This window comes from Stegostoma tigrinum, chromosome 46 (assembly GCF_030684315.1).
Source record: "Stegostoma tigrinum isolate sSteTig4 chromosome 46, sSteTig4.hap1, whole genome shotgun sequence".
Taxonomy (NCBI): Eukaryota; Metazoa; Chordata; class Chondrichthyes; order Orectolobiformes; family Stegostomatidae; genus Stegostoma; species Stegostoma tigrinum.
In genome coordinates this window covers 2,682,719-2,705,102 of record NC_081399.1, presented here as the reverse complement: position 1 = coordinate 2,705,102, position 22,384 = coordinate 2,682,719, and the positions used below count along the sequence as shown (strand labels likewise).

Here is a 22,384-nt window from a genome sequence, read left to right as displayed (position 1 = left end):
GGAGGAACTCAGATATCTGGGACATTGAGATCTCTTCCAGGGCAGGAGCGACCTGTACAAGAAGAATGGATTGCTTCCAAACTGAAGGGGCACCAATACCCTGTCAGGGAGCTTTACTAATACCACGTGGAAGGGTTTAAATTAGTGTGTGTGCCAGTGGGGTGTGGTGTGGTGAGGGTTAAATCAGAGTGGGAGGTCAGCAGGTGGAGATATTGAAGGCAATAGAGGGGCTAAATCAATTACATCTATTAGGATGAATAGGCAGGGTCATGTACATAGTGGCACTGGTGATCTGAAGTCTATTTAATTGAATGCAAAGAATACAACAGGTAAAAGAGATGAGCTTAGAGCCTGGATTAGCGCATGGAACTATGATGCAGTAGCCATTACAGAAAGCTTGTTGAGGAAAGGGTATGACTGACAGCTCAATTTTCCAGGGTTTTGATGCTTCAGTTGTGATGGAAATTGGAGTAAAAATGGGTGGAGGTGTTGCATTACCGATTAAGGGGAATGCTCTCGCTGCACTGACAAAGGACACCTTAGAGGGCTCAATCAGCATAGCCACATGGTTGGAGCTCATCACTAAGAAAGATGTAATCATTGCGATAGGCCTCCCAGTAGCCATCGTGCTGTGTGGCACTATCACCATGCTAAATGGGACACACTTCTCACAGAGCTAGCAACTGAAGACTGCGTATCCATGAGGCGCTGTGCGCCATCAACTGCAGCACTGTTGCTAGTTCAATTCTTGGAATTCCCTCCCTAATAGCATTGTGGGTGATTCCACAGCTGGAGGACTGCAGTGGTTCAAGAAGGCATCCCACCACCACCTTCTCAAGGCAACTAGGGGTGGGCAAGAAATGCTGGCTAGCCAGCGATGCCCACATCACACAATTGAATAAAAAAAAGCCAGGGGAGAGAAAGGATCAGATATGTATTTGAATGTTCTATGTTCTACATACCACACTCAAAGTTTAAACCAGTCCAATGTCACATTAAAATTCAGTCTATTTTACGCTGGATCTATTGATATTACTGTGTGCTTGAAACAGACAGAATTAATTTCGTAGGTAACAAAGTGTGAAGCTGGATGAACACAGCAGGCCAAGCAGCATCTCAGGAGGACAAAACCTGACGTTTCGGGCCTAGACCCTTCATCAGAGAGGGGGATGGGGAGCGGGTTCTGGAATAAGTAGGGAGAGAGGGGGAGGTGGACCAAAGATGGAAAGAAAAGAAGATAAGTGGAGAGGAGAGTATAGGTGGGGAGGTATTACAAGAGAGTTGCAGAGGGAGAGAGATACCCTGAGGTTGGTCCGGAGGGAAGAGGGTAACTTCTTCAGGTTAGGCATCCCTGGTAGAGGCTTCACGGTGAGGGTAAAATTGTGATCAGAGATAATGGGAACTGCAGATGCTGGAGAATCCAAGATAACAAAGTGTGAAGCTGGATGAACATAGCAGGCCAAGCAGCATCTCAGGAGCACAAAAGCTGATGTTTCGGGCCTAGACCCTTCATCAGAGAGGGAGATGAGGAGAGCGTTCTGGAATAAATAGGGAGAGAGGGGGAGGCGGACCAAAGATAGAGAGAAAAGAGGATAGGTGGAGAGGAGAGTATAGGTGGGGAGGTATTACAAGAGATTCCCCCCCCTCCCTGTTTATTCCAGAACACTCTCCCATCCCCCTCTCTGATGAAGGCTCTAGGCCCGAAACATCAGCTTTTGTGTTCCTGACATGCTGCTTGGCCTGCTGTGTTCATCCAGCTTCACACTTTGTTATCTTGGATTCTCCAGCATGTGCAGTTTGCATTATCTCAGAATTAATTTCGTAATTGGGTTAAAAGAGTCAATAATTCCAGCTTTCTCACATCTTGGTCAAACAGCCACTACTGAATCAGCCCTCTGATGGAAACCAAAATTGTGAATAATGCATAAAGTGCGGTTTGTTCATTGTCTGTTCCAACCCATTACTCCCAAAGAAGGATCTGGTTGCAATGCTTTGTATCTCGGGAGTGAGAGGAATAATATTCCTTAACCATTCCTTGGAGCTCTTCTGCCAGAGGAATGGAAGAGTGAAACTAAATCCCCAGTTTCTTTACCGATTGGCCTAGATGAGAAACAAATTTAATTGACAGGCATCAACTAATCTGCTCCTTTGCTTCTTCCAGTAATTTTCACGCCTCCTTTTTAGTTTGTCTTTGTTCACAAGGAAGCAAATAAATTGTTATCTCAAGACAGATTTATTTTATTGCTTTCATGAAGTAATGGTGGACCTAACTGTTCATAAAGTTCAGTTATTTATTTCAGTGAAACCAAGATTAGGAGCTCAGTATCATCATGGACTCTCATTAATACTTTGCAAACACAATGAAAAGTTACACCTGATTGACACTCCCTCGATAGGTGTAACAGGACTTTGCACTCGTTCAACCTCATAACATCGGGATCATTGTTTTGTGGTCTCTTTCATTATCTTTCTGTCTATGTATGAGAGAGAACTAAAAAGGAACCTGCAGTGAGGGGAGACTACCTATTGGTAAAGTAAGGAGAATCCTCAACTGACTCATCTGTATTTCTTTCTTCCAAATTCCTGTACTTGAATTTTATTCTTCTTCGCTGTGTTTTTGCTGATCTGGTGAATTTTGCTTATTTTTTACTGTTTAATCATTATGTCCCTATTTTCTAACCCTCCCGGCCTGTGAAATTTCATACTTTCCTTTGCAGAGAACAAAATAGTTTGAGGTTAATGAAGGGCGTCCATAATTTTATGGTCTTTCAATTATAGCTGTGGAAAGTTGACTTTTTTAACTAATTCTGAAAGAAGATTCAAGTTTGACTTCAAACCCCGAGTTATCCCAGCGCATTGCAGACTATCTTTTCAATCAGCTGCAGTGTCATTGAATTTTGACTTTTTTAAAACTCATTCACCGTATGACGGACATCCCTGGCTATGCAGCATTTATTGCCCATTCCTAATTGCCCACAGGGCTTTTCAGAGTCAACCACATCGCTGTGGGTCTGGAGTTATATGTAGGCCAGACCAGGAAAGGATGGCAGTTTCTTTCCCTAAAGGACATGAGGGAAGCAGATGGGTTTTTCCGACAGACGACAATGGATTGACAGTCACTGTTAGATCCTTAATTCAAGGTATTCATTGAACTCAAATTCAACCAAACTCAAGTCTGACCATCTCCTTGAGAGACACTGCTCAGACCTGCTGCTAATCTTATTCCTTCCTGATCATGAAATTCGGACAAGGTGGGTTCCACCCAAGGTTATTAAATGATGTAGGGGAGAACATTGTCGATGCCCTGATTATGTCCATTCAGCATGCCGAGATACAGGCGTCATCTCTCTGGACTGGAAAATTGTAAATGTCATTCTGCTTTTTAAGAAGGGTGGAAGAGGAAAAACAGGGAATGACAGATCAGGTGGTCTAACGTCATTACTCGAAGAGGCGGTCACTGAATACACCAAATATTTTCAGTTAATCAAGGAGAGCCAGCACATCTTCATAGCAAATTAGTCATGCTTTGTAAAACTGATTGAATTATTTTGAATGGTGACTAAAGTAGTGGAACGGAGAATGTATATGAATGTTATTTATATGAACTTCCAGAAGGCTTTTGATAATGCGCCACATAGAAGACTGCTCAGGTAGAAGTCCACAAAATGTTGAATATATAACTGACATGACTAAGAAATTGTTTGAGTGTTAGTTGACAGAAGGTAGGGATTATGAGTAGGTATTGAAATTGACGGGATGTGATCAGTCATATCCTACAAAGATCTGTGCTACAGCCTCACTTATCCACTTAATTTAACACCAATTTGGATAATGGTCTAGAAAGTCATCTCCAGGTATGCTGATGACACAATGTTCGACAGCACCATAGACAACGTAGATATCAGCACAAAATTACAAAGGAATATTGATAGACCAAGTGAATGGGAAAAACTATGACAGATGGAGCTCAATATAAACAAGTGTGAGGTTATGTACTTCAACCAAAATTGGATAGAGCAGGGTAGGTTCTAGATGATATGAAGCTAAAAGCTGTGATTGTCCAAGCAGACATGCGAGTTCCAGGACATAGAACTTCTAAGAGCTGCAGAAAAATTAACCAAGGCTGCTAATGGAATGCTAGCCTTTAAATCCAGAATATTGAAGGACTAACGTACTGAAATTATGCTGCAGTTATGTAAAATCCTGATTAGACTCCATTTGGAGCACTGTGAGCAGCTCTGCGAACCACATCTTAATAAAGATATATTCACCATGGAGGGAGTACAATAGAGTTGCCAAGAATGACAATTTTACTTCAGAACTTAGGTTATGGTAGAAATTACATAACTGGTGTGTTTTCTGTAGATTTTTTGAAAGCATAATGGAAAACACACTCAAATCCTTCAAGTTGGTAACAAAAAGACAGAGTAGATAATGATCAATGATTTCCACAGTTGGGCGATTCTAGAACGGAGTGTAAAGATTGATAATTAGGGACACAGCATTCAGAAGAGACATTAGGAAGCACTTCTGCACACAAAGTGTGGTAGAAGTTTGGAAATCTTCCATCAATGGTAGTGGATGGTGGATCAGCTGTTAATTTTATATTTGACATAGGTAAGTTAAGAAAAGGCGTTTACAGATATGAGCCAAGCATATGGTGCAAGTCCAGAGACCAGCTTTGGTATCATTTGAATGGAAGCACAGTCTTGAGGGGCTGAATGGCCCGCTTCTGTTTCTATGTTCTGCCAATATGGTTTTACAGACATTTGCAAAATGATTCGTCCCTCTCTACCTTCTCCAATCCGTAATGGCGAATTAGAGATAGTAACCTTCAGATCACAGGTGCTTAGAATGTTATCCAACATGCGTTGCAGTTTGAACCATAATTCATGTAGCTTTTAATTCCAAGATGCTTTCTCGACTTTGACTCCGAGCTGATTCATAAAGAATATTCCTTCGAAACCCTTCCCCATTTGACATTTGACAGATTCACTTCCCAGTTTATTTCTGAGAGGTTTAGAACACCAATGAAAGCATTTGTGACTGATCCCATTGCATCATCCACAGTTCCAGATCAACTATTTCACTTGTTGCACTGACTCGACACCAAATCCTCAGTGAGAGCCGCCACAGTACAACTATTAAACCAGTCTGTGCTTGTAGTTTCAGCTTAAACTTTCCTCCTGATAACTTCATGGAATTTCATATGTTACTTCTTATAGATAGTTTATACAGTAAATGTTTCTTTTTAAATTTTTCAGAGACTTAACTGGAATTTGGGAGAAAAAAATAGATTTCTTATTTAAACTGAAATAACGAAATATTACAGGAGGGACCCAGCAGATTAACAGTTAATGCCACCAACTCCAATCACCAATACCACTACCCACCACATGCCAACCCTTCACCACTCCTGCCCTCACTCAGCTGTCATCTCTTCCATCAGACTAGGATTGTCCTTCTCTCCCTAGTGGGAACTCCCATTCCCTTTCCCCTCCTTCTCCAATCCTAAGAGTCATCGAAATGTCTGTATTCCAATGTCTCATGAGCAGACCATCACTGCCAATGGGTCAGGGAGTTGGCAGCAGACAGGAGAGTGGGATGGTTGTCTGAATGGAGGGCAGATCCTTGAATAATCTTCCAAAGGAACATTGAAAATAGGGGCATGGCTAAGGCTATTTGGTCCTTTGAAACTGTTCCCCATTGAACAGGGTCAAAGCTGATCCAAGTCCCCTTGACTGGACTTGAACGTCCAGGTTCAAATACAACAGAAGGAGAACGTGCTTTTTCACACTTCAAACCCACAAATAATGTTGTTCACTTTACAGAATTTTCTTCTTGCAACTTTTATTTCTGAAAAAGGCCCTTTCCAAAGTAGGGCTGGGAGATCAAAATTGGGAATGAACGTAATGGTCACAAGAAACACTCTGCCTCTTTAGCAATTAGAATAATAGACACAGTAAAAGTGTGATCAGTTGGGGGATCTATACATTGTGTCTGTCAATATCATTGCCTAGCGGAGCAGTTTAACAACAGACACATTTCCCGTTAAGTGAAAAAAGATGGAAATTTGACACAGTTTGTTTTGAAAGAGCAAATATAGACACATATGGCAGAGATCTAGATTGCACATCTAGAAACTGATCAGTGGTGATTACTTGCTGGAAGAGATTAAAGACTCAATATTGAATCTGCTCAAAGGAATCTGACTTGATCATTTTTCAAACTGATAGATCTACGAAGACAAGTCTTTTAAGCTTCTAAAAAATGGATGAAAAGTCAAATCAAAGTCAAGAGGGGAGTGCTGCTACATCTGGCAACAACTCTGCAGAAATGATCAATAAAGATCATCTATCAGACTTGGGAGATGAAGAACTCAGCGAGAACCCAAGAACTGGTACAATTTGTTTTGTGCTGAATTGATATTGGAACCATAAGTTTATTCTTCATCTACTCATTTTCTGTTTCAGATTGCAAATTGCCTGTTCAAATTTTAATGTGTTAAACGAGGAATTAAATACAACAGTTAAGTGCAGCATCGATACTGTGTTCCCTAAATGTTTAACTTAAATTTGGTTCAGGCATTGATTTTTTTCCAGTGGCCCGTTTCTGAGGTCTGAGTTAAGAAATGTGTACAATCCATCTATTCCTCTTTTCTTATGGAGTCTGCTGCCCAGTGGCTGAAAGTGGTAATGTTTAATGAAGAATTTTTCAATGCTGTGGAGCAAAGACTTTTAAGGGATGTCATTTCTTTTCCACCTTTGGCAGAGGAAGTGATCATTTGTCGAAGACACTGAGAGACAGGATTTATTCATACTTGAAAGGAAATGGAATGGTTAGTGATCAGCAGCAAGGGGTTGTACGGAGAAGGTCATGTCTCACTGGCTAGACTGGGTACTGAGGAGGTAAGAAAAATGATTGATGAGAGTAGGGCAGTGGATGGTGTCCACAGGAGCTTAAGTAAATTGTTTGATAAGGTACCTCATGGCAGGATGGTTAAGAAGGTAAAGTTTCATGGGGTCCAGTGTGAGCTGGCTAGATGGATACAAAACTGTGTTAGTCATGAATGATGGAGTATAACGGTGGAAGGTCAATTTTCGGAACGCAGATCAATAACTAGTGGTGTTCCACAGGGAACAGCACTTGGGCCTTGGCTGTTTATAATATGTATACATGATCTAAAGTTGTCTGCTTCGGAATTTGTGGATGACACCAAAATTGACAGAGCTGCAGATAATGAGGAGGATTGCCAGCAGATACAGCAGGATATAAAAAGATTGCAGACTTTGTCAGAGAAATGGCAGGTGGAGTTTAATGCGAACAAATTCGAGGTGACTCATTTAGGCAGATCAAATTCAGATATGAGTTATACCATAAATTTTGGAAATCTTAGGTGCATTGACATATAGAGGGATCTGCGAGTACTCGGTCCACAGATCCCTGAACGTGGCAACACAGTTGTATAAGTTGGTCAAAAATGCATATAACAAGCTTACATTCATCGGCTGGTGCATCAAATATAAAAAGTTGGCAAGTTATGTTGCAACTGTATAAAACTTTAGTCAGGTGACATTTTGAAATTGGCATGCAGTCCTAGTAGCCATAACACCGGAAGGGCATGGATGCTTTGGAAAAGGTGTTGAAAAGTTCAAACAGGATGTTGCCCAGTCTGGACAGTTGTAGTTATGAGGAAAGGTTGGATAACTCAGTTTGTTTTCACTGGAAAGATGGAGGCTGAGGGGCAACCTGATGCAGGTCTGCAAACTTATGAGAGGCTAAGATGGAGTGGAGAGTCAGAGGCGTTTTCTTTTCTCAGTATGGAAAGGTCAACTTCAAGAGGACAGAGTTTCAAAGTGAGATGGGAAAAGTTTGAGAGACAAGTGCCTGGAAAAGTTTCACACAGAGGGTTGTGGGTGATTGGAATGCACTGCCAGTGGAGGTGATAGAAGCAGGTACGTTAACAACGTTTAAGGCACACGGACATGAGGCAAACAGAAGGATAGATACACATGATCAATGATTGGCAAATCTAAACAGGGCTCAGAATCAGCGCAGACTTAGTGGGCTGACAGACTTGTTCCTGTGCCGTACTGTATTTTATGACATACTCTATTTGTTCCTTATCAAAAAAAATGAATATATCAAGGATTAGGAACAAAAAGTAAAATTAGAATATATATCTTCCAGTGTGGTTTAGAGTTCTGTCCACTGTTGTGACAAATGGACACTTATGAACTCATAGAACAGTAGAGGCAGAATTCTAAGTCCATTTCATATATCCAACCACATTAACAACTTCACAAGATAGCAATTCAAAAGTCCAGGGAAAAGCCCTGAAAACAGCTGAAGGTAACAAAGTTGTATTCTGAAATAATGAAGTAGAGACTAATGTTTTAGTTGTGGTTCTCTTATTGCAGTCAGCTCGAGATCAAAGGAGTTAGAGCTTAGATCCTATCCAGTTGATGAGGATGCAAATTAAGACAGCCACAGCAGTGTAGTGCTGACGGTCTTTGTATTCATGAAAGTGCCGTCTTCTGAATCTGGTGTGAAAACAATTTAGAGTGACCTAAGTGGATGAATGTGAGAGAACCCCTGGTTATGTTTGGAACAAGACAAGAGGAGTTAGCCTAAGCTGTATCAGAGATAATGGGAACTGCAGACGCTGGAGAATTCCAAGATAACAAAATGTGAGGCTGGATGAACACAGCAGGCCAAGCAGCATCTCAGGAGCACAAAAGCTGACGTTTTGGGCCTAGACCCTTCATCAGAGAGGGGGATGGGGTGAGGGCTCTGAAATAAATAGGGAGAGAGGGGGAGGCGAGCCGAAGATGGAGAGTAAAGAAGATAGGTGGAGAGAGTATAGGTGGGGAAGTAGGGAGGGGATAGGTCAGTCCAGGGAAGACGGACAGGTCAAGGAGGTGGGATGAGGTTAGTAGGTAGATGGGGGGGTGGCTTGTGGTGGGAGGAAGGGATGGGTGAGAGGAAGAACAGGTTAGGGAGGCAGAGACAGGTTGGACTGGTATTGGGATGCAGTAGGTGGGGGGGAAGAGCTGGGCTGGTTGTGAGGTGCAGTGGGGGGAGGGGACGAACTGGGCTGGTTTAGGGATGCAGTTGGGGAAGGGGAGATTTTGAAACTGGTGAAGTCCACATTGATACCATTAGGCTGCAGGGTTCCCAGGCGGAATATGAGTTGCTGTTCCTGCAACCTTCGGGTGGCATCATTGTGGCACTGCAGGAGGCCCATGATGGACATGTCATCTAAAGAATGGGAGGGGGAGTGGAAAACCATTTCCACTCCCCCTCCCATTCTTTAGATGACATGTCCATCATGGGCCTCCTGCAGTGCCACAATGATGCCACCCGAAGGTTGCAGGAACAGCAACTCATATTCCGCCTGGGAACCCTGCAGCCTAATGGTATCAATGTGGACTTCACCAGTTTCAAAATCTCCCCTTCCCCAACTGCATCCCTAAACCAGCCGAGTTCGTCCCCTCCCCCCACTGCACCTCACAACCAGCCCAGCTCTTCCCCCCCACCTACTGCATCCCAAAACCAGTCCAACCTGTCTCTGCCTCCCTAACCTGCTCTTCCTCTCACCCATCCCTTCCTCCCACCCCATGCCGCACCGCCATCTACCTACTAACCTCATCCCACCTCCTTGACCTGTCCGTCTTCCCTGGACTGACATTTCCCCTCCCTACTTCCCCACCTATACTCTCTCCACCTATCTTCTTTACTCTCCATCTTCGGTCCGCCTCCCCCTCTCTCCCTATTTATTCCAGAGCCCTCACCCCATCCCCCTCTCTGATGAAGGGCCTAGGCCCGAAACGTCAGCTTTTGTGCTCCTGAGATGCTGCTTGGCCTGCTGTGTTCATCCAGCCTCACATTTTATTATCTAGCCTAAGCTGTACCTTTGTCCTCATTATGAAAATAAAACTTTATTTAATTTTCTTTTGCTTTTTTCTGGCCATTATCAGATTATTGCTTATTTCTTTTTTTAGTGGGGGAGGGGGGGGGGCGTGAGATGGGTTGTTCAGCCCAACATGAATTACTGCTGTGAACAAAAACAAAATGGAAATTTCTGGAGAAACTCAGCAGACCTGGCAGCAACAGAAGTGAGAGAAACAGGGATAACACCTTCAGTCCAGTGACCTTTCTCTGAACTGAATGCAATGAGGAAACTATTTCCATAAATGCTGAACAAAGGAGTGGGGCTGGGAGAGCCGGGAGCAAATGGAGTTGATGGAGCTTAGAGAGAGACAAAGACAGGCAGGCAGACAAAGGGGTGGATGATGGTTAGCCAAGAGGACGGAAAGGCTGACAGTGGGAATCATGGATGATGGGGACTGCAGATGCTAGAGAATCCAAGATAACAAAGTATGGAGCTGGATGAACACAGCAGGCCAAGCAGCATCTTAGGAGCACAAAAGCTGATGTTTCGGGCCTACACCCTTCAAGATGAAGGGTGTAGGCCTGAAACATCAGCTTTTGTGCTCCTAAGATGCTGCTTGGCCTGCTGTGTTCATCCAGCTTCACACTTTGTTATAGTGGGAATCATTAGTTAGTACAAATGAGTTGGCTATGCTGAATGCAGCCCATACCATGACCAAGGTTGTAGGGATGGATAAAGGGCATGGAAGGAAGCGTTCGGGCTCTAAAATTATTAAACTCAGTGTTGAGCTCTGAAGAATGAAATGAGGCACTATTCTTCCAGCATGCACTGAGCTTCGAGGGAAAACTACAGCAAGCCCAGGGCAGCGCTATTGGCCTGGGGACATTGTGCTGTGTTGGCGTGGCGGGCAACTGGCGGGTCAGGGTCATCATTACAGACAAAACAAATGTGTTCTGCAATACATTCACCCACTCTGTGTTTCACCTCCCCAATGTAAGGAGACGACATTGTGAGCAGCAAATGCAGTGGACTAGATTGAGTGAAGCGCAGGTGGAAAGTGTGTCTGGGGCCTTGGATTATGAAAAGAAAGGAAGTAAATAGGTTGGTGTTACACTTGCAATCACAGGGTGAGGTGCTGTGGGATGTGCGGAGGTGTTGGGAGTGAAGAAGGAGTGTGCCAGAGTATCTTGGAGGGAATAGTGCCTGCAGAAGCTTGATGATGGAATGACGGAATGTGTGTCCTGTGGTGGCGTCTGCTGGGGCTGTCAGAAATGGAGGGCAATGATCATTTGGATGTAGATGCGGTGGAGTGGTACGTGGTGACCAGAGGGAAACTCTTGCTGTTGTGGGAAGGAAGAGAGGGGATGAGGACTGAATTAAGGGAATTAAGGCTGAACACAGGTGACAGTGCTGGGGAATCCTTGGCTGAGGAAAAATGTGGACATTTCGGAGGCACCCTTTAGGAAGGTGGCATCATTGGAGCAGATGTGACAGATACGTAAAATCTGGAATAATGGGACAGAGTCTTTACTGGAAGCAGGGTGTAAGGATGGATAAACAAGGTAACTGTATGAGTCAGCTGGATACCGGGGGATAACCTATGCCTGAAAATTGAAAGTGTGATGTCGGGGAAGGGAAGGACAGAGTCAGAGATGGACCAAGTCAAGGTGAGGAAAGGGTGAAAATTGGAAGCAAAATTGATTTTTAGAAAATGCAGACGAGACAGGGAATTAGCACTGATGATATCATTAACGTACTGGACAAATAGTCGATGTGGGAGCCGAAGTAGGTCTCTAACAACGTTTTATTGGGATCCATGCAGGTACCAATAGCCACACTTTTAAAGTGAAGACAGTGTAAGGAGTTAAAGGAGAAAGTTGTTCAAAACAAGAATGAGCTCTGCCAAGTTGAGGACAGAGGTGGTGCATAGGGGAAGACATGGAGAGCCCTGAGACCATCCTGATGGAGGGTGGGTGTGTAAAGGGATTGCATGTCCTTGGTAAAGAGGAGGCAGCTGGAGGCCACAAACTGGAAACTGTGAAACTGATGGAAAGACTCAGAAGAATCATACATGTAAGTAGGGAGGGACTGGTGAAGAGAAGTAAACGTCGAGCCAAGGTAGAAAGAAATGAATACTGTGAGGCAGGAGAAAGCAGAAACAATGGGTCTGCCCAGGCAATCCTGTGAATTTTGAGAAGGTATTAGAAGCTGGATCGAAGGTTTTTGAGTAGATGCTCAGGGTTGGGAAACTATGATTTGGGAGGCCATCACAGAAGATCCCCAGATCAGACCAGTTGGTGACAGTCATGGATACAATTGTCTGATATTAGTTTGTGGGGTACGGGGGATGTTGGAGGTGGTATCTGAGAACTGGTGCTCAGCCTCCACCAGACAACAGCACATCACATTTATCAGCAGGCTTAATTACAAAATCAACATTGGATCTGGGAACACGGAATGCTGTCAGTTCAGCAGGAGTTAGGTTTGGATGCATCAGAGGGATAGAGAAATGGAGGTGGCTGATGCCATAACAGTTCTTGATGAAGAAATTGAATGCTGGTAAAAGGCCAGAGGAAAGTGTCAAGGGGGAGGAAATTTGGATTCGGGTGAAGGCGTCTGTGCAATCTGGAAAGGAGCCTCATCCATAAAAATGAGTGTCCCTGGTTTGATGTTGTTATTTGATTATGGAATATACTAGGCAAGGAGTTTATTTACCCCTGGTGGTGCCACAGGCTATCTCACTATCAAAACACAACGCACATTGCCACTTATCTTTTAAGATTTCTAACTTGATTCTGTGGGGTTTAGCTAGCTCAGTTGACTGGATTGTGATTCTGAGTGACACTAGCCTCATGGGTTCCACTCCTATACTGGCTGAGGCTAACATGCAGGGCTCTTCTTCTCAACTACTCTCCTCACATGATGTGTGGTGACATGCGGATTAAAGTGTAAATTTAAGGTAAGGGCAGCCCTATAGCACACTGCAATTTCCCCGACCCTTAATAATTTAAAGGTTCATAGGGAAAGCTCAATTTGCTCCCAAAGACTCATTGACAAATTTCAAATATATTATGCATAAGATTTGACAATGTTGTTGTGATGACTGTCTAACCAATTGCACAAAATTTAAAGTTGAAGACCCACTCCAACTGCAAAACAAGATATCGGCTATGAGGTTCCTCGGCGTAAAGTTCCATGAGATATTTTGCTCCTAAATTAGAAGAACTGTGGAAATAAATGTTTTCTTTTGAATTAAAGGACCAGAGCTTCAACACAGGGAGAACCTTCGAAAACAGACTATGATGTTGAGATTCACAACAACTTCAGGAAGATACAAGAGCGAGGTAGACTCACTTGAGGAGGCATTCATAGATACAATGATTGTTGCTCCAATACGTGACCCTGGGTTGGTAGAAAATGAACTAAATTCCAGAGGGAAAGAACGTGAAAAGGTGCAAAGAGAAAGTATCAAGAATATGCATCAAGTTCGGGTTGATCAGTTGCTGAGAAGTGGCTCTGAAAGAGACAAGTTCGGAACAACTGTTGTGTTTGGAGCTGCAGGAATTGGAAAGAGCACTTTGGTACAGAAAATAATCCATGATTGGGCTGCAGGGAGAATGTATCAAGAGTTTAAATTTGTGTTTCAATTAAATATACCAGCATTAAACTTAATAAAAGTTAAGACAAATTTAAATACCCTCATCTTGAATTCCTACCCTTACCTCGTAAAATCATTGAAAAATGCATGGGAAGACCCTGGAAGCATATTGTTCATATTCGATGATATAGACCAGTTTGACAGTGGCATGGATCTTACCGATTTGGACAGATGCAAAAACCCACAAAATCAATGTTTCGATGCTGAATCCCTACATTGTGTTTCCGATATTGTGCGCTGCCTAATCGAGGGATATTTGCTGCATGGTTGCTCAGTGCTGGTCACAAGCCGGCCTTGGAAAATGGGGAATTTAACAAAGACAAAAATAAATCTAAGAGGAGAAATCCTGGGGTTCACCTCAGAGAGTATAAAACAATATTTTCGCCGACATTTTGGAGATGAACAGTTAGCCACGGATGTAATGGAATCGATTCAGTGGAATGAGACATTGTACACCATGTGCTATAACCCTCTGTACTGCTCCGTTCTCTCCTCCTTATTAGAGACAGGCCTGGGAGAACGAGAAGAAGACGGGCCACTGTTGATCCCAACCAACACAGATGTGTTTTCTGCCTATGTAACAAAACTGTTAGCAAGATGTGGTTATGGTGAGGGTACTGCTCGTGCTGCAATGTTAAAACTAGGCGAGTTGGCCTGGAAAGGAATTTGCAAAAAAGCTGCTGTGTTTGATTCAGACCAGTTCAATCAACAAGAGCTTGAGGCTTCCAATCTCATCTCTTCCTTTATCATGGAGATTGGAGATTCATGCAATGTTACATATGCCTTCAGTCACTCTGTTTTGCAGGACTTCATTGCTGCACTTGGCAAAAGTCTGGCTACGCCAGAAAAATGTCTGGTCCAATTGCTTTATGAAGGGTTCACCTGCAGTGACAACCGATTCGAGATATTTTCACGTTTCCTCATCGGCCTGCTATCGCAGAATTCGACCAGTCAGCTTGATACGTTTTTGGGCAACTTCCCTCCTGAAGCAACTCACCTTGTGTCTGTTTGGCTCAAGGACAATATTAAAAAATGTATTAAAAATACAGAAAACTTGCAAAGCCAAAGAGTCTTCTTACATCTGATGCACTGTTTTGTTGAATTTCAAGACAAACAACTGACAAGTGGCACATTCCTCCCACTGCAGTCAATCACTTTCAACCAGCTTCGGCTGAAACCGTCTGATTGCGCGGCACTCTCCATCTCATTTCTACACGTGGAACAGATAGAAGAGCTGAATCTCTCAGCTTGTGAAATACAAGCTGAAGGTCTTTATCAACTAGGGCCTGTGCTGCCCAAATGTAAAATACTCAGGTAATTCTCTGAGTTTTTTTTTCAGTATAATGTACAATATTATTGCTGAAGTAGAAAAGTGAAAATTGGTTAGAATAGTATCTCAGTTCACAGATGTGTTTAACAGAACGATAATAGATGGGATTGTGCTGGTAGATAGTGAATGAGCTGATAACTCAGGCACACGCAGACTTCTTAAGGAGATTCACTGTGTAAATGCTGAGAGAATATTCCCCTCATGGGAGAGTTTGGAATCAATGGACATAGTCTCTCAATAAAGGGGAAATCAATTTAGGTCTGTGTTGAGGAGGAATTTCTCTCAGAATGTTGTGAGTCTTTGAACTCGTCACAGACAGCGGATAGGTGGGGGCGGTGAGGTCAGCAGTTGTGGGTGAGCGAAGAGTCCTTGTGAATATTTAATGCTGAGAAAAATAGGTTCTTAATCAGTCCGGGAATCAAAGGTTACAGGGAAACTCAACGATAAGCATTGGCTGGCAATGCATCCATTTAGCTATCCGATTTCATTTCACAGAGGTGAAAACTAACCTTTCACAGATTCAGTAAAACCTACAGAACAGAATCCAACAACCAGCAATCAGACCTGGATCACCTTTTGGAAGAGAATCACAGAATTGAATTCAGAGCCAAAGGAGGCCATTTGGCCCATTGTGTTCTCCTGGCTCTCTGAGCATTTTAACTTTGTGTCAATGCCTTGCTTTCATCCCAACCCCCTGCATGTTTCTTTTTAAAAAAATCATCCAATACGCAATTTAATGCCACACACAAACTGTCTCCACCCCATTTTAAGACAGTGCATTCCACATCATTAGTATTCGTGAGATGAAAAGAGACTTTCGTAAAAACAAACTAAACTGTGTTTTCTTGATACCTATCCTTGACAACTGGGAGCACTGTCGACTCCGCCCAGTCCATTCCTCATTTTGGAAGCTACTGCTAGAACATCTTATTCAAATAAGCGCTCTGTCTTAGTGAGATACTAAATGCCCCCCTTTAGCTGAGTTAACATTCCCAACATGTTTAGCCACTCACCTCCCATAACTGCCTACAAAAGCTTCTCACCTTCATATACAACCAAATTTTAGATATCTACCTTCCCCAAATTTGGTGATCCAATGACACACATATCATCAACATATGCAACTTGTTACTTCCTCTTATCAACTAGCATTTTACTTCATCCACTTTGCCAACCACCCAATTAACCCACAAGCTCACCTATTAAACCAACCAACGTAGGAAGTTCACTGAACAATAGCCATCCTATCTTGCCATGTTAGTGGTTTAGCTAGTATATGCTGAATGGTGTGTCAGAACACATTAACATGTCTGCTTACTTTTTTAAAAAAAAATTCTTCCACGGGACATCAACATGATTGGCTGGGTCAACATTCATTGTCTATCCCTAATTAAGAGTCAACCATATTGCTGTAGCTCTGGGGTCACGTGTTGGCCAAACCAGGTGTGAATATCCCTGAGGACATCAGTGACACAGATGGATTTCTTCCCCCTCAATTTTTTTTTCATGCACATCATGACACTGCTAAGTTCAGATTCGTATTGAGTTCAAACTCCACCATATGCCACAGTGGGATTCAAACTCAGATTCCAGGGACATTACTTGTCCACCCATTAATTGTCTAGCGATAGTACCGTCACCTCCCCCTTACGTAACCTCAAACTCTGAGTCCACACCTATCCATTTACTTGAATCACTGACCCAGGTGTCCCTTCACTCATCATTCACTATCATTCAGGCTCCATGTTGTCACCTACTAAAAAGGAAACTGCAGCAAGCTCAAATCTATCAAGAAGCTGAAATCAATTTCGGATTTCCTCCCACTTGAACCTTCCACCAACTCTGCGTTGCTCTGTTTCTTCTTTTCAGGATTCTCTGAGCAGTTCTTTATCAGAAAATCAGAGGGAAGTGTCCATCAGAAACAACCACCAAATTCAGACTTGAGGGCAGACATGAGATGGACTTCAATTTTGAGATTTGGTGTTGTTAGCCTTTGGAATATGTCCTATTTGTTGATTGGATCTGCTTGGGCAAATGAATAACAATATATCTGAGCTTAATTCAGAGAAGCAGATTAGTTTGATTTGGTGTTGTGAAAAGTGTTCTGAAAACTGAGATTACAGTTTCCAGCATTATTTCAGAGACAAAAAAGTAGTGAAAGACCTAAAGCAAAGAAAAATAAAGGGGAATGATTATTTCACATGTTCATACACACATTTGATGTTTCATTATATCCTCCGGTCATTAGAGATATGACTTTCAAAAATAGCATTTTCTTTGCATGTGTATTAAGTGCATATTTAAAGAAAGTGTGACAGTCTGTGATTCCAACTTAAACAGAATTGACCTGTGCAAGATATCTGCCATGATTTACACTCAGAATTTACTATGTCCAATAATGAACATAAACCACTCCATGTCTATTTTGCATACAAACTTGTAAATATCTATTGTCCGATTCCTTTTAGAAGGCTAAGAGAGATCTACTTTAAGGAAATACATGTTAGAATGGTCACTGCATATTACATTGTAACACTTTATCACAAAAGATTGAATTGCATTTGAGATACCAATGCTACCTTCATTCTTCTGTTTCCCAACTGGCTTCTGTTAAATACCATAAATAATTTATCATGTTCCAATTTTTGCAGTGTTGTTCATTTTCTTAATCATGTTACTGGCTCTTAGACTTAACAGGAACGACTTCGGAGTTTCTGAAATTAATTTGTTGTCTGCAGCTCTGAAGAAACAAAATTGCAAAATACAGATGCTGGAGTGAGTAGTTGTATTTAAAATATTGATAAATGCACTTATCCATCTTTAGAAGGACTTCAGATTACTGTGTTATTTGTGATCAAATTATATGCTTCCAAATATGTTAGGATGAAATTTAGTAAGGCAGTAGATACGTTTAAACCATGAACAAATTTCTCCTCCAATGACCAAACACAAAAACAACCACAAAAAAAGTGCGTGTGCACGAGTGTTTGTGTGTATGTGTGTGTGTTGCTGTGACTATGTGTGTTTGTCTTTGTGTTTACCTGCGTGTGATGTCTCTGTGCCTGAGTGTAAGTTTGCTTTATTAAAACTTAGTTTATATTTTAATGGTATAGGTTAAAATCAAACAAACTCACAGATGATCGTGTGGAAGATCTCATCTCTGCACTCAGAGCAAATGGTTCATTGGTAGAGCTGGATTTGAGTGATGATAATCAGGATGAGGTACTAACAAACAGACTGACTGATAAATGTATCTCCTCATTGTACCATCTCTTCAAATATAAACGTAACCTCAAAGAAATCAGGTAATTTTTAAGACAATTTATTAATTAATTAGCTAATAATAATAATATTAACTATTAAATCAATTTTAAAGCAATTAACAATCCAGAGAACTAAATCCTGTTTGAAAACTAAATAATCCATTTATAGATAATTATCATTATTTTAATGTCTTTCAGATTAATGCACAATCATGGAATTGCAGAAGAGCATCAAATTCTTTTGAGCCACTTGTCGACTGTAATTATGCAACATTTGTTGGCACATAAATACGTATTTTTATGCCAATGTATAAAGAACTTTTTTGGATGTCATGTGCTAGAGAATGATGGAGGTTTATAGCAAGTAGGAGAGATGAGCACGACAGACGGTGACATGGAGTCAGGGCTTCAAACTTCAAGATCCTCAACAGTAGTGAATGCATCCTCCACCACCAGTATCTGTGGGCCTAAAGTAAAATCATAAACAGTTTTAGTGTATCATGTAGTCACACAGTACAGAAGATACCCTTCAAACCACCATTTCTGTACTGTCTACACTAGCCCATGTTCCCTCACCAGGCCCATTGTCTTGAATGTTCTGCCATTTCAAGTGCTCTTCCAAATACTTATTAAAGGTTGTGAAGTTTCCCACCCCAATGACCCTCCCAGGGTAATGCACTCCAGACCCCCGCTGCCCTCTGGGTGAAAACATTTTTCCTCAAATCCCTTCTAAATCTCTTGCTTTTCACTTTTAAAAAATCCCTCTTGTTATTTCCCCTGCAAAAATGGGGAACAGCTGCTTCCTATCCATCATGTCTGTGCTCTTCATAATCTTATACACCTCTATCAGGCACCCCCTCAACCTTTTCTGCTCCAAGGAAGACAGCCCGTGGTTATACAGCCTCTCTGCATCACCAGAATCCTCCATCCCAGGCAACATCCTGGTGAATCCCAACTGCAAACACTGAAGAACAATTGCATTCTTCCTGTAATTTGGAGACCAGAACTGTACAAAGTTTCCAGCTATGGCCCAAGCAAATTTCTGTACAGCTCTAAGATACCACCCCAGCTTTTATAATCTATTCTTGTCTGAGAAAGGTAAATGTCCCATCCACCTCCTTAAACTCGCTGTTAACGTGTACTGCAACCTTCAGGGAGCTGTGCCAAGCATTCCATAATCCCTTTGTTCCTCTGGGCGTTCAGTCAAATCAGTGGTCATGCTGTTGGAGAACACAAGGGAAATGCAAGAATGTTGCATTTGTATGTTTCACTACCATCACTAACTTTAATGAGGTGCCATATGGATTATCTGATCATAATTATTCAAGGAATCAGGCACAATACTTATCACACAACATTCAACATTTTATTATTTGTACACGTGAATTGGGAATATGCAGCAAGACCATAGCCCCAGTGTGTTTTTTTAAAACAAATTCATGGATGAAGGAATTACTGGATGGGCCAGAATTTATTGCCCAAGGGCAGTTAAGAGTCAATCACGTTGCTATGGATCTAGAGTTCCATTGGCCAGGTAAGGATGGTAGTTTCATTCTTAAAGGACATTAGTTAGCCAGATGGATTACCCCCAACCCACCCCACCCCCTCAGCAATCAATTCATGGTCATTATTAAATTCTATGTTGAATTCCAATTCTAACATCTGCCGTGGCAGGATTTGAACCTGGGTCTTTGTACAAATGTTCCAGCAATAAAACCACTAAGCCATCACTTCCCCTTAAGGTTGTTGATGAACAACTTGGCAGGAGAATGGTTTCTGAGCAGAAGTCAGAAAAGAAGCTAACGAGTTCCATTCGGCTCAAGAAGAGGGCAAGGTCTTTTGATATAGTGGAAAATCTGAGGATAACCACTTTAGACAAATGGAGGAAGAGCAGAGGTTTAATTTTCCTGTATGGAACAGTGGATGTGAAAAGGAACATTATAGATGTCGATAACAGGAAGGCAGGAAATTTCTGCACGGATGTGCTCTCACACTGTAAATGCAGCTTGATTTGAAACAATATGAACATGATTTAAATGGTAGGCTTTATGAATGTTCTAATAGCAGAATGAGGAGAAGGTGTGCATTTTTGTTCCACAAATTAGGCACTGCACCAAATTTAATGATTTTTTTTTGCAATTCTGGCACCAGAAACACTTTACTATTATGCCTTTGTTGTGATGAATGGTTGAATAATATTTTTTTCAACTTACCTCTGGTAAATCAACCCTATAGTTCTCAAAGCATTATTGCTGCAGTGGCTGGGGATGGGAATGTGGAGCTCGGTGAATTCAAAAACCCGGGGACTCAGCTATCTAACATCTAATCTTGGCTTTGTCATATTTAGGATCAAGATCAAAATGCACCAAAGGAAATTCTGCCCAGTGCTGATACTGACAGAAAGGACTCAATACACAAATTGACTCATGATGAAAATCCCTGTTTACAAGAAAATCAACACCATCAACACGAGTGTACATCTGGTGAGTTCAATCATCTTTTATTTTATTCACTCCTGATACGTGGGCATCGCTGGCTGGGCCAGCATTTATTGCATGTCCCTGGTTGCCTTTCAGAAAGTGGTAGTAAGCAATCTCTTGAACCAGTGGCGTCCAACTGTGAAAGGTTGACCCACAATGCCTTTAGGATGGTAATTTCAGGATTTTGACCCAGCACCAGTAAAGGAATGGTTATAAATTTCCACATTGTGATGGTGAGTGACTTGGAAGAGAACTTTCAGTGGGTGGAATTCCCGTGAATCTGAGACTCATATCCTTCTCATGGGTTTTGAGCATGCTGTGTGAGGGGCCTCTATGAATTTCTGCAGCGCATCTTGTAGATGGTACACACCATTGCTACTCACTGTCGGTCGTGGAGGGTACGGACACATGTGGATGTGGTGCCAGTCAGGAGGTTGGACTGTCCTGGATGGTGTCAACCTTATTAAGTGTTGGTGGAGCTGAGCTCATCCAGACAATTGGAGAGAATATTGAGCCGATTGAGCATCGACTGAGGTCATTATGAAGGTTGAACCCTTCCAACCCCTCCCTCACCCGAGACATGGTGACTCTCAGGTGAAGCCACCACCAGTTTTCTCCATGCGCCCCCCTCCCCCCCATCTCTCTCTCTCTCTCTCTCTCTCTCTATCTCTCCCTAAGGTCAGGGCAGGCTTGTGTTCAATCCTACGTGCATCATCTACTGGAAATCTATTAAGAACAAAGTGAACAAAGAATAGCAGAGCACAGGAGTAGGCCCTTCATCCTTCCAAGCCTGCGTGGACATACTTTGCCCTTCCATACTAAAACTGCCTTAACTTATGGGATCTGTATCCCTCTACTCCCTTTTCATACATACATTCATCCAGGTGTTTCTCGAATGCTGCTATTGTGTTTGCTTCCACCACATCCTCCGGCAGCATATAGGCACTCACCACCCTTTGAGTCAAAAATATATCTCGTACCTCTCTTTTGAAATTGCCCCCTGCACATTGAAACAGTGTTCCATTGTAATTGACCCCTCTGTCCTTGGGAGGAAAAAAGTCATACTCTCCACTCTATCATGTTATTCACAATCTTATTAACTTCCACTAGGTTGTCCTTCAATCTCCTGCATTCCTGTAAAAACAAACACAGTCTGTACAACCTTCCTGCATAGCTAAAATGCCCACACTGTGCAACAATATGTTAAACCTTTCTGGTGCCCTCTCCAAGCATTCACATTCTTCAAGCAGTACATCAACTAGAACTGTGTGCAATATTCCAAGTGTGGCTAATATTCCATAAATCTGCAGCATAATTTGTCTACCCTTATACTCAATGTCCCTTCAAAAGAGGTAAAACATCCCATAGGCTGTTTTTGCTACTTTATGTACCTACACTGCCACCTTCAGTGATGTGTGGACTTCCTACCCAGAAACCCTCAGCATATGAGTACTCTTAAGAGTTCTGAAGTTCACTGTATAATCTCCACCTGTAGGTGACCTTCCTAAATCCATCTCCTCACATTTGCCCAGATTAAACTCCACCTGCTATTTCTTTTTGTGTATGCCTCTAAATTATCTATATCCTGCTATAACCTCTGACAATCCTCCTCACTATCAGCAAATCCGCAATCTTTGTATTACCTGCAATTATTAGTAAAAGAATTACTAATTAGGCCGACTACATTTTCAAGATGAAGGGTGTAGGCCTGAAACATCAGCTTTTGTGCTCCTAAGATGCTGCTTGGCCTGCTGTGTT

At 42.2% G+C, this 22,384-nt stretch overlaps 1 protein-coding gene across 1 annotated transcript; it reads left to right on the top strand.

Annotated features, from left to right (window-relative positions):
- Positions 1-2,479: 2,479 nt before the first annotated feature.
- On the top strand, positions 2,480-21,888 carry LOC132207365 (NACHT, LRR and PYD domains-containing protein 12-like). Its single transcript, XM_059642777.1, has 8 exons — positions 2,480-2,529; positions 6,237-6,400; positions 13,154-14,867; positions 17,572-17,658; positions 17,997-18,188; positions 18,345-18,405; positions 20,494-20,629; positions 21,857-21,888. The coding sequence occupies exons 2-8, from the start codon at positions 6,271-6,273 to the stop codon at positions 21,886-21,888; spliced, it is 2,352 nt and encodes a 783-aa protein (XP_059498760.1). The 5' UTR covers positions 2,480-2,529; positions 6,237-6,270.
- The last annotated feature ends 496 nt before the right edge of the window (positions 21,889-22,384 follow it).

Excerpts from the sequence above, each read along its gene's own strand:
- LOC132207365 (XM_059642777.1), top strand. The coding sequence starts at position 6,271 with ATGGATGAAAAGTCAAATCAAAGTCAAGAGGGGAGTGCTGCTACATCT. Across the intron at positions 14,868-17,571 it reads CCCAAATGTAAAATACTCAG|ACTTAACAGGAACGACTTCG; the intron begins GTAATTCTCTGA and ends ACTGGCTCTTAG. Across the intron at positions 17,659-17,996 it reads TGCAAAATACAGATGCTGGA|GTTAAAATCAAACAAACTCA; the intron begins GTGAGTAGTTGT and ends TTAATGGTATAG.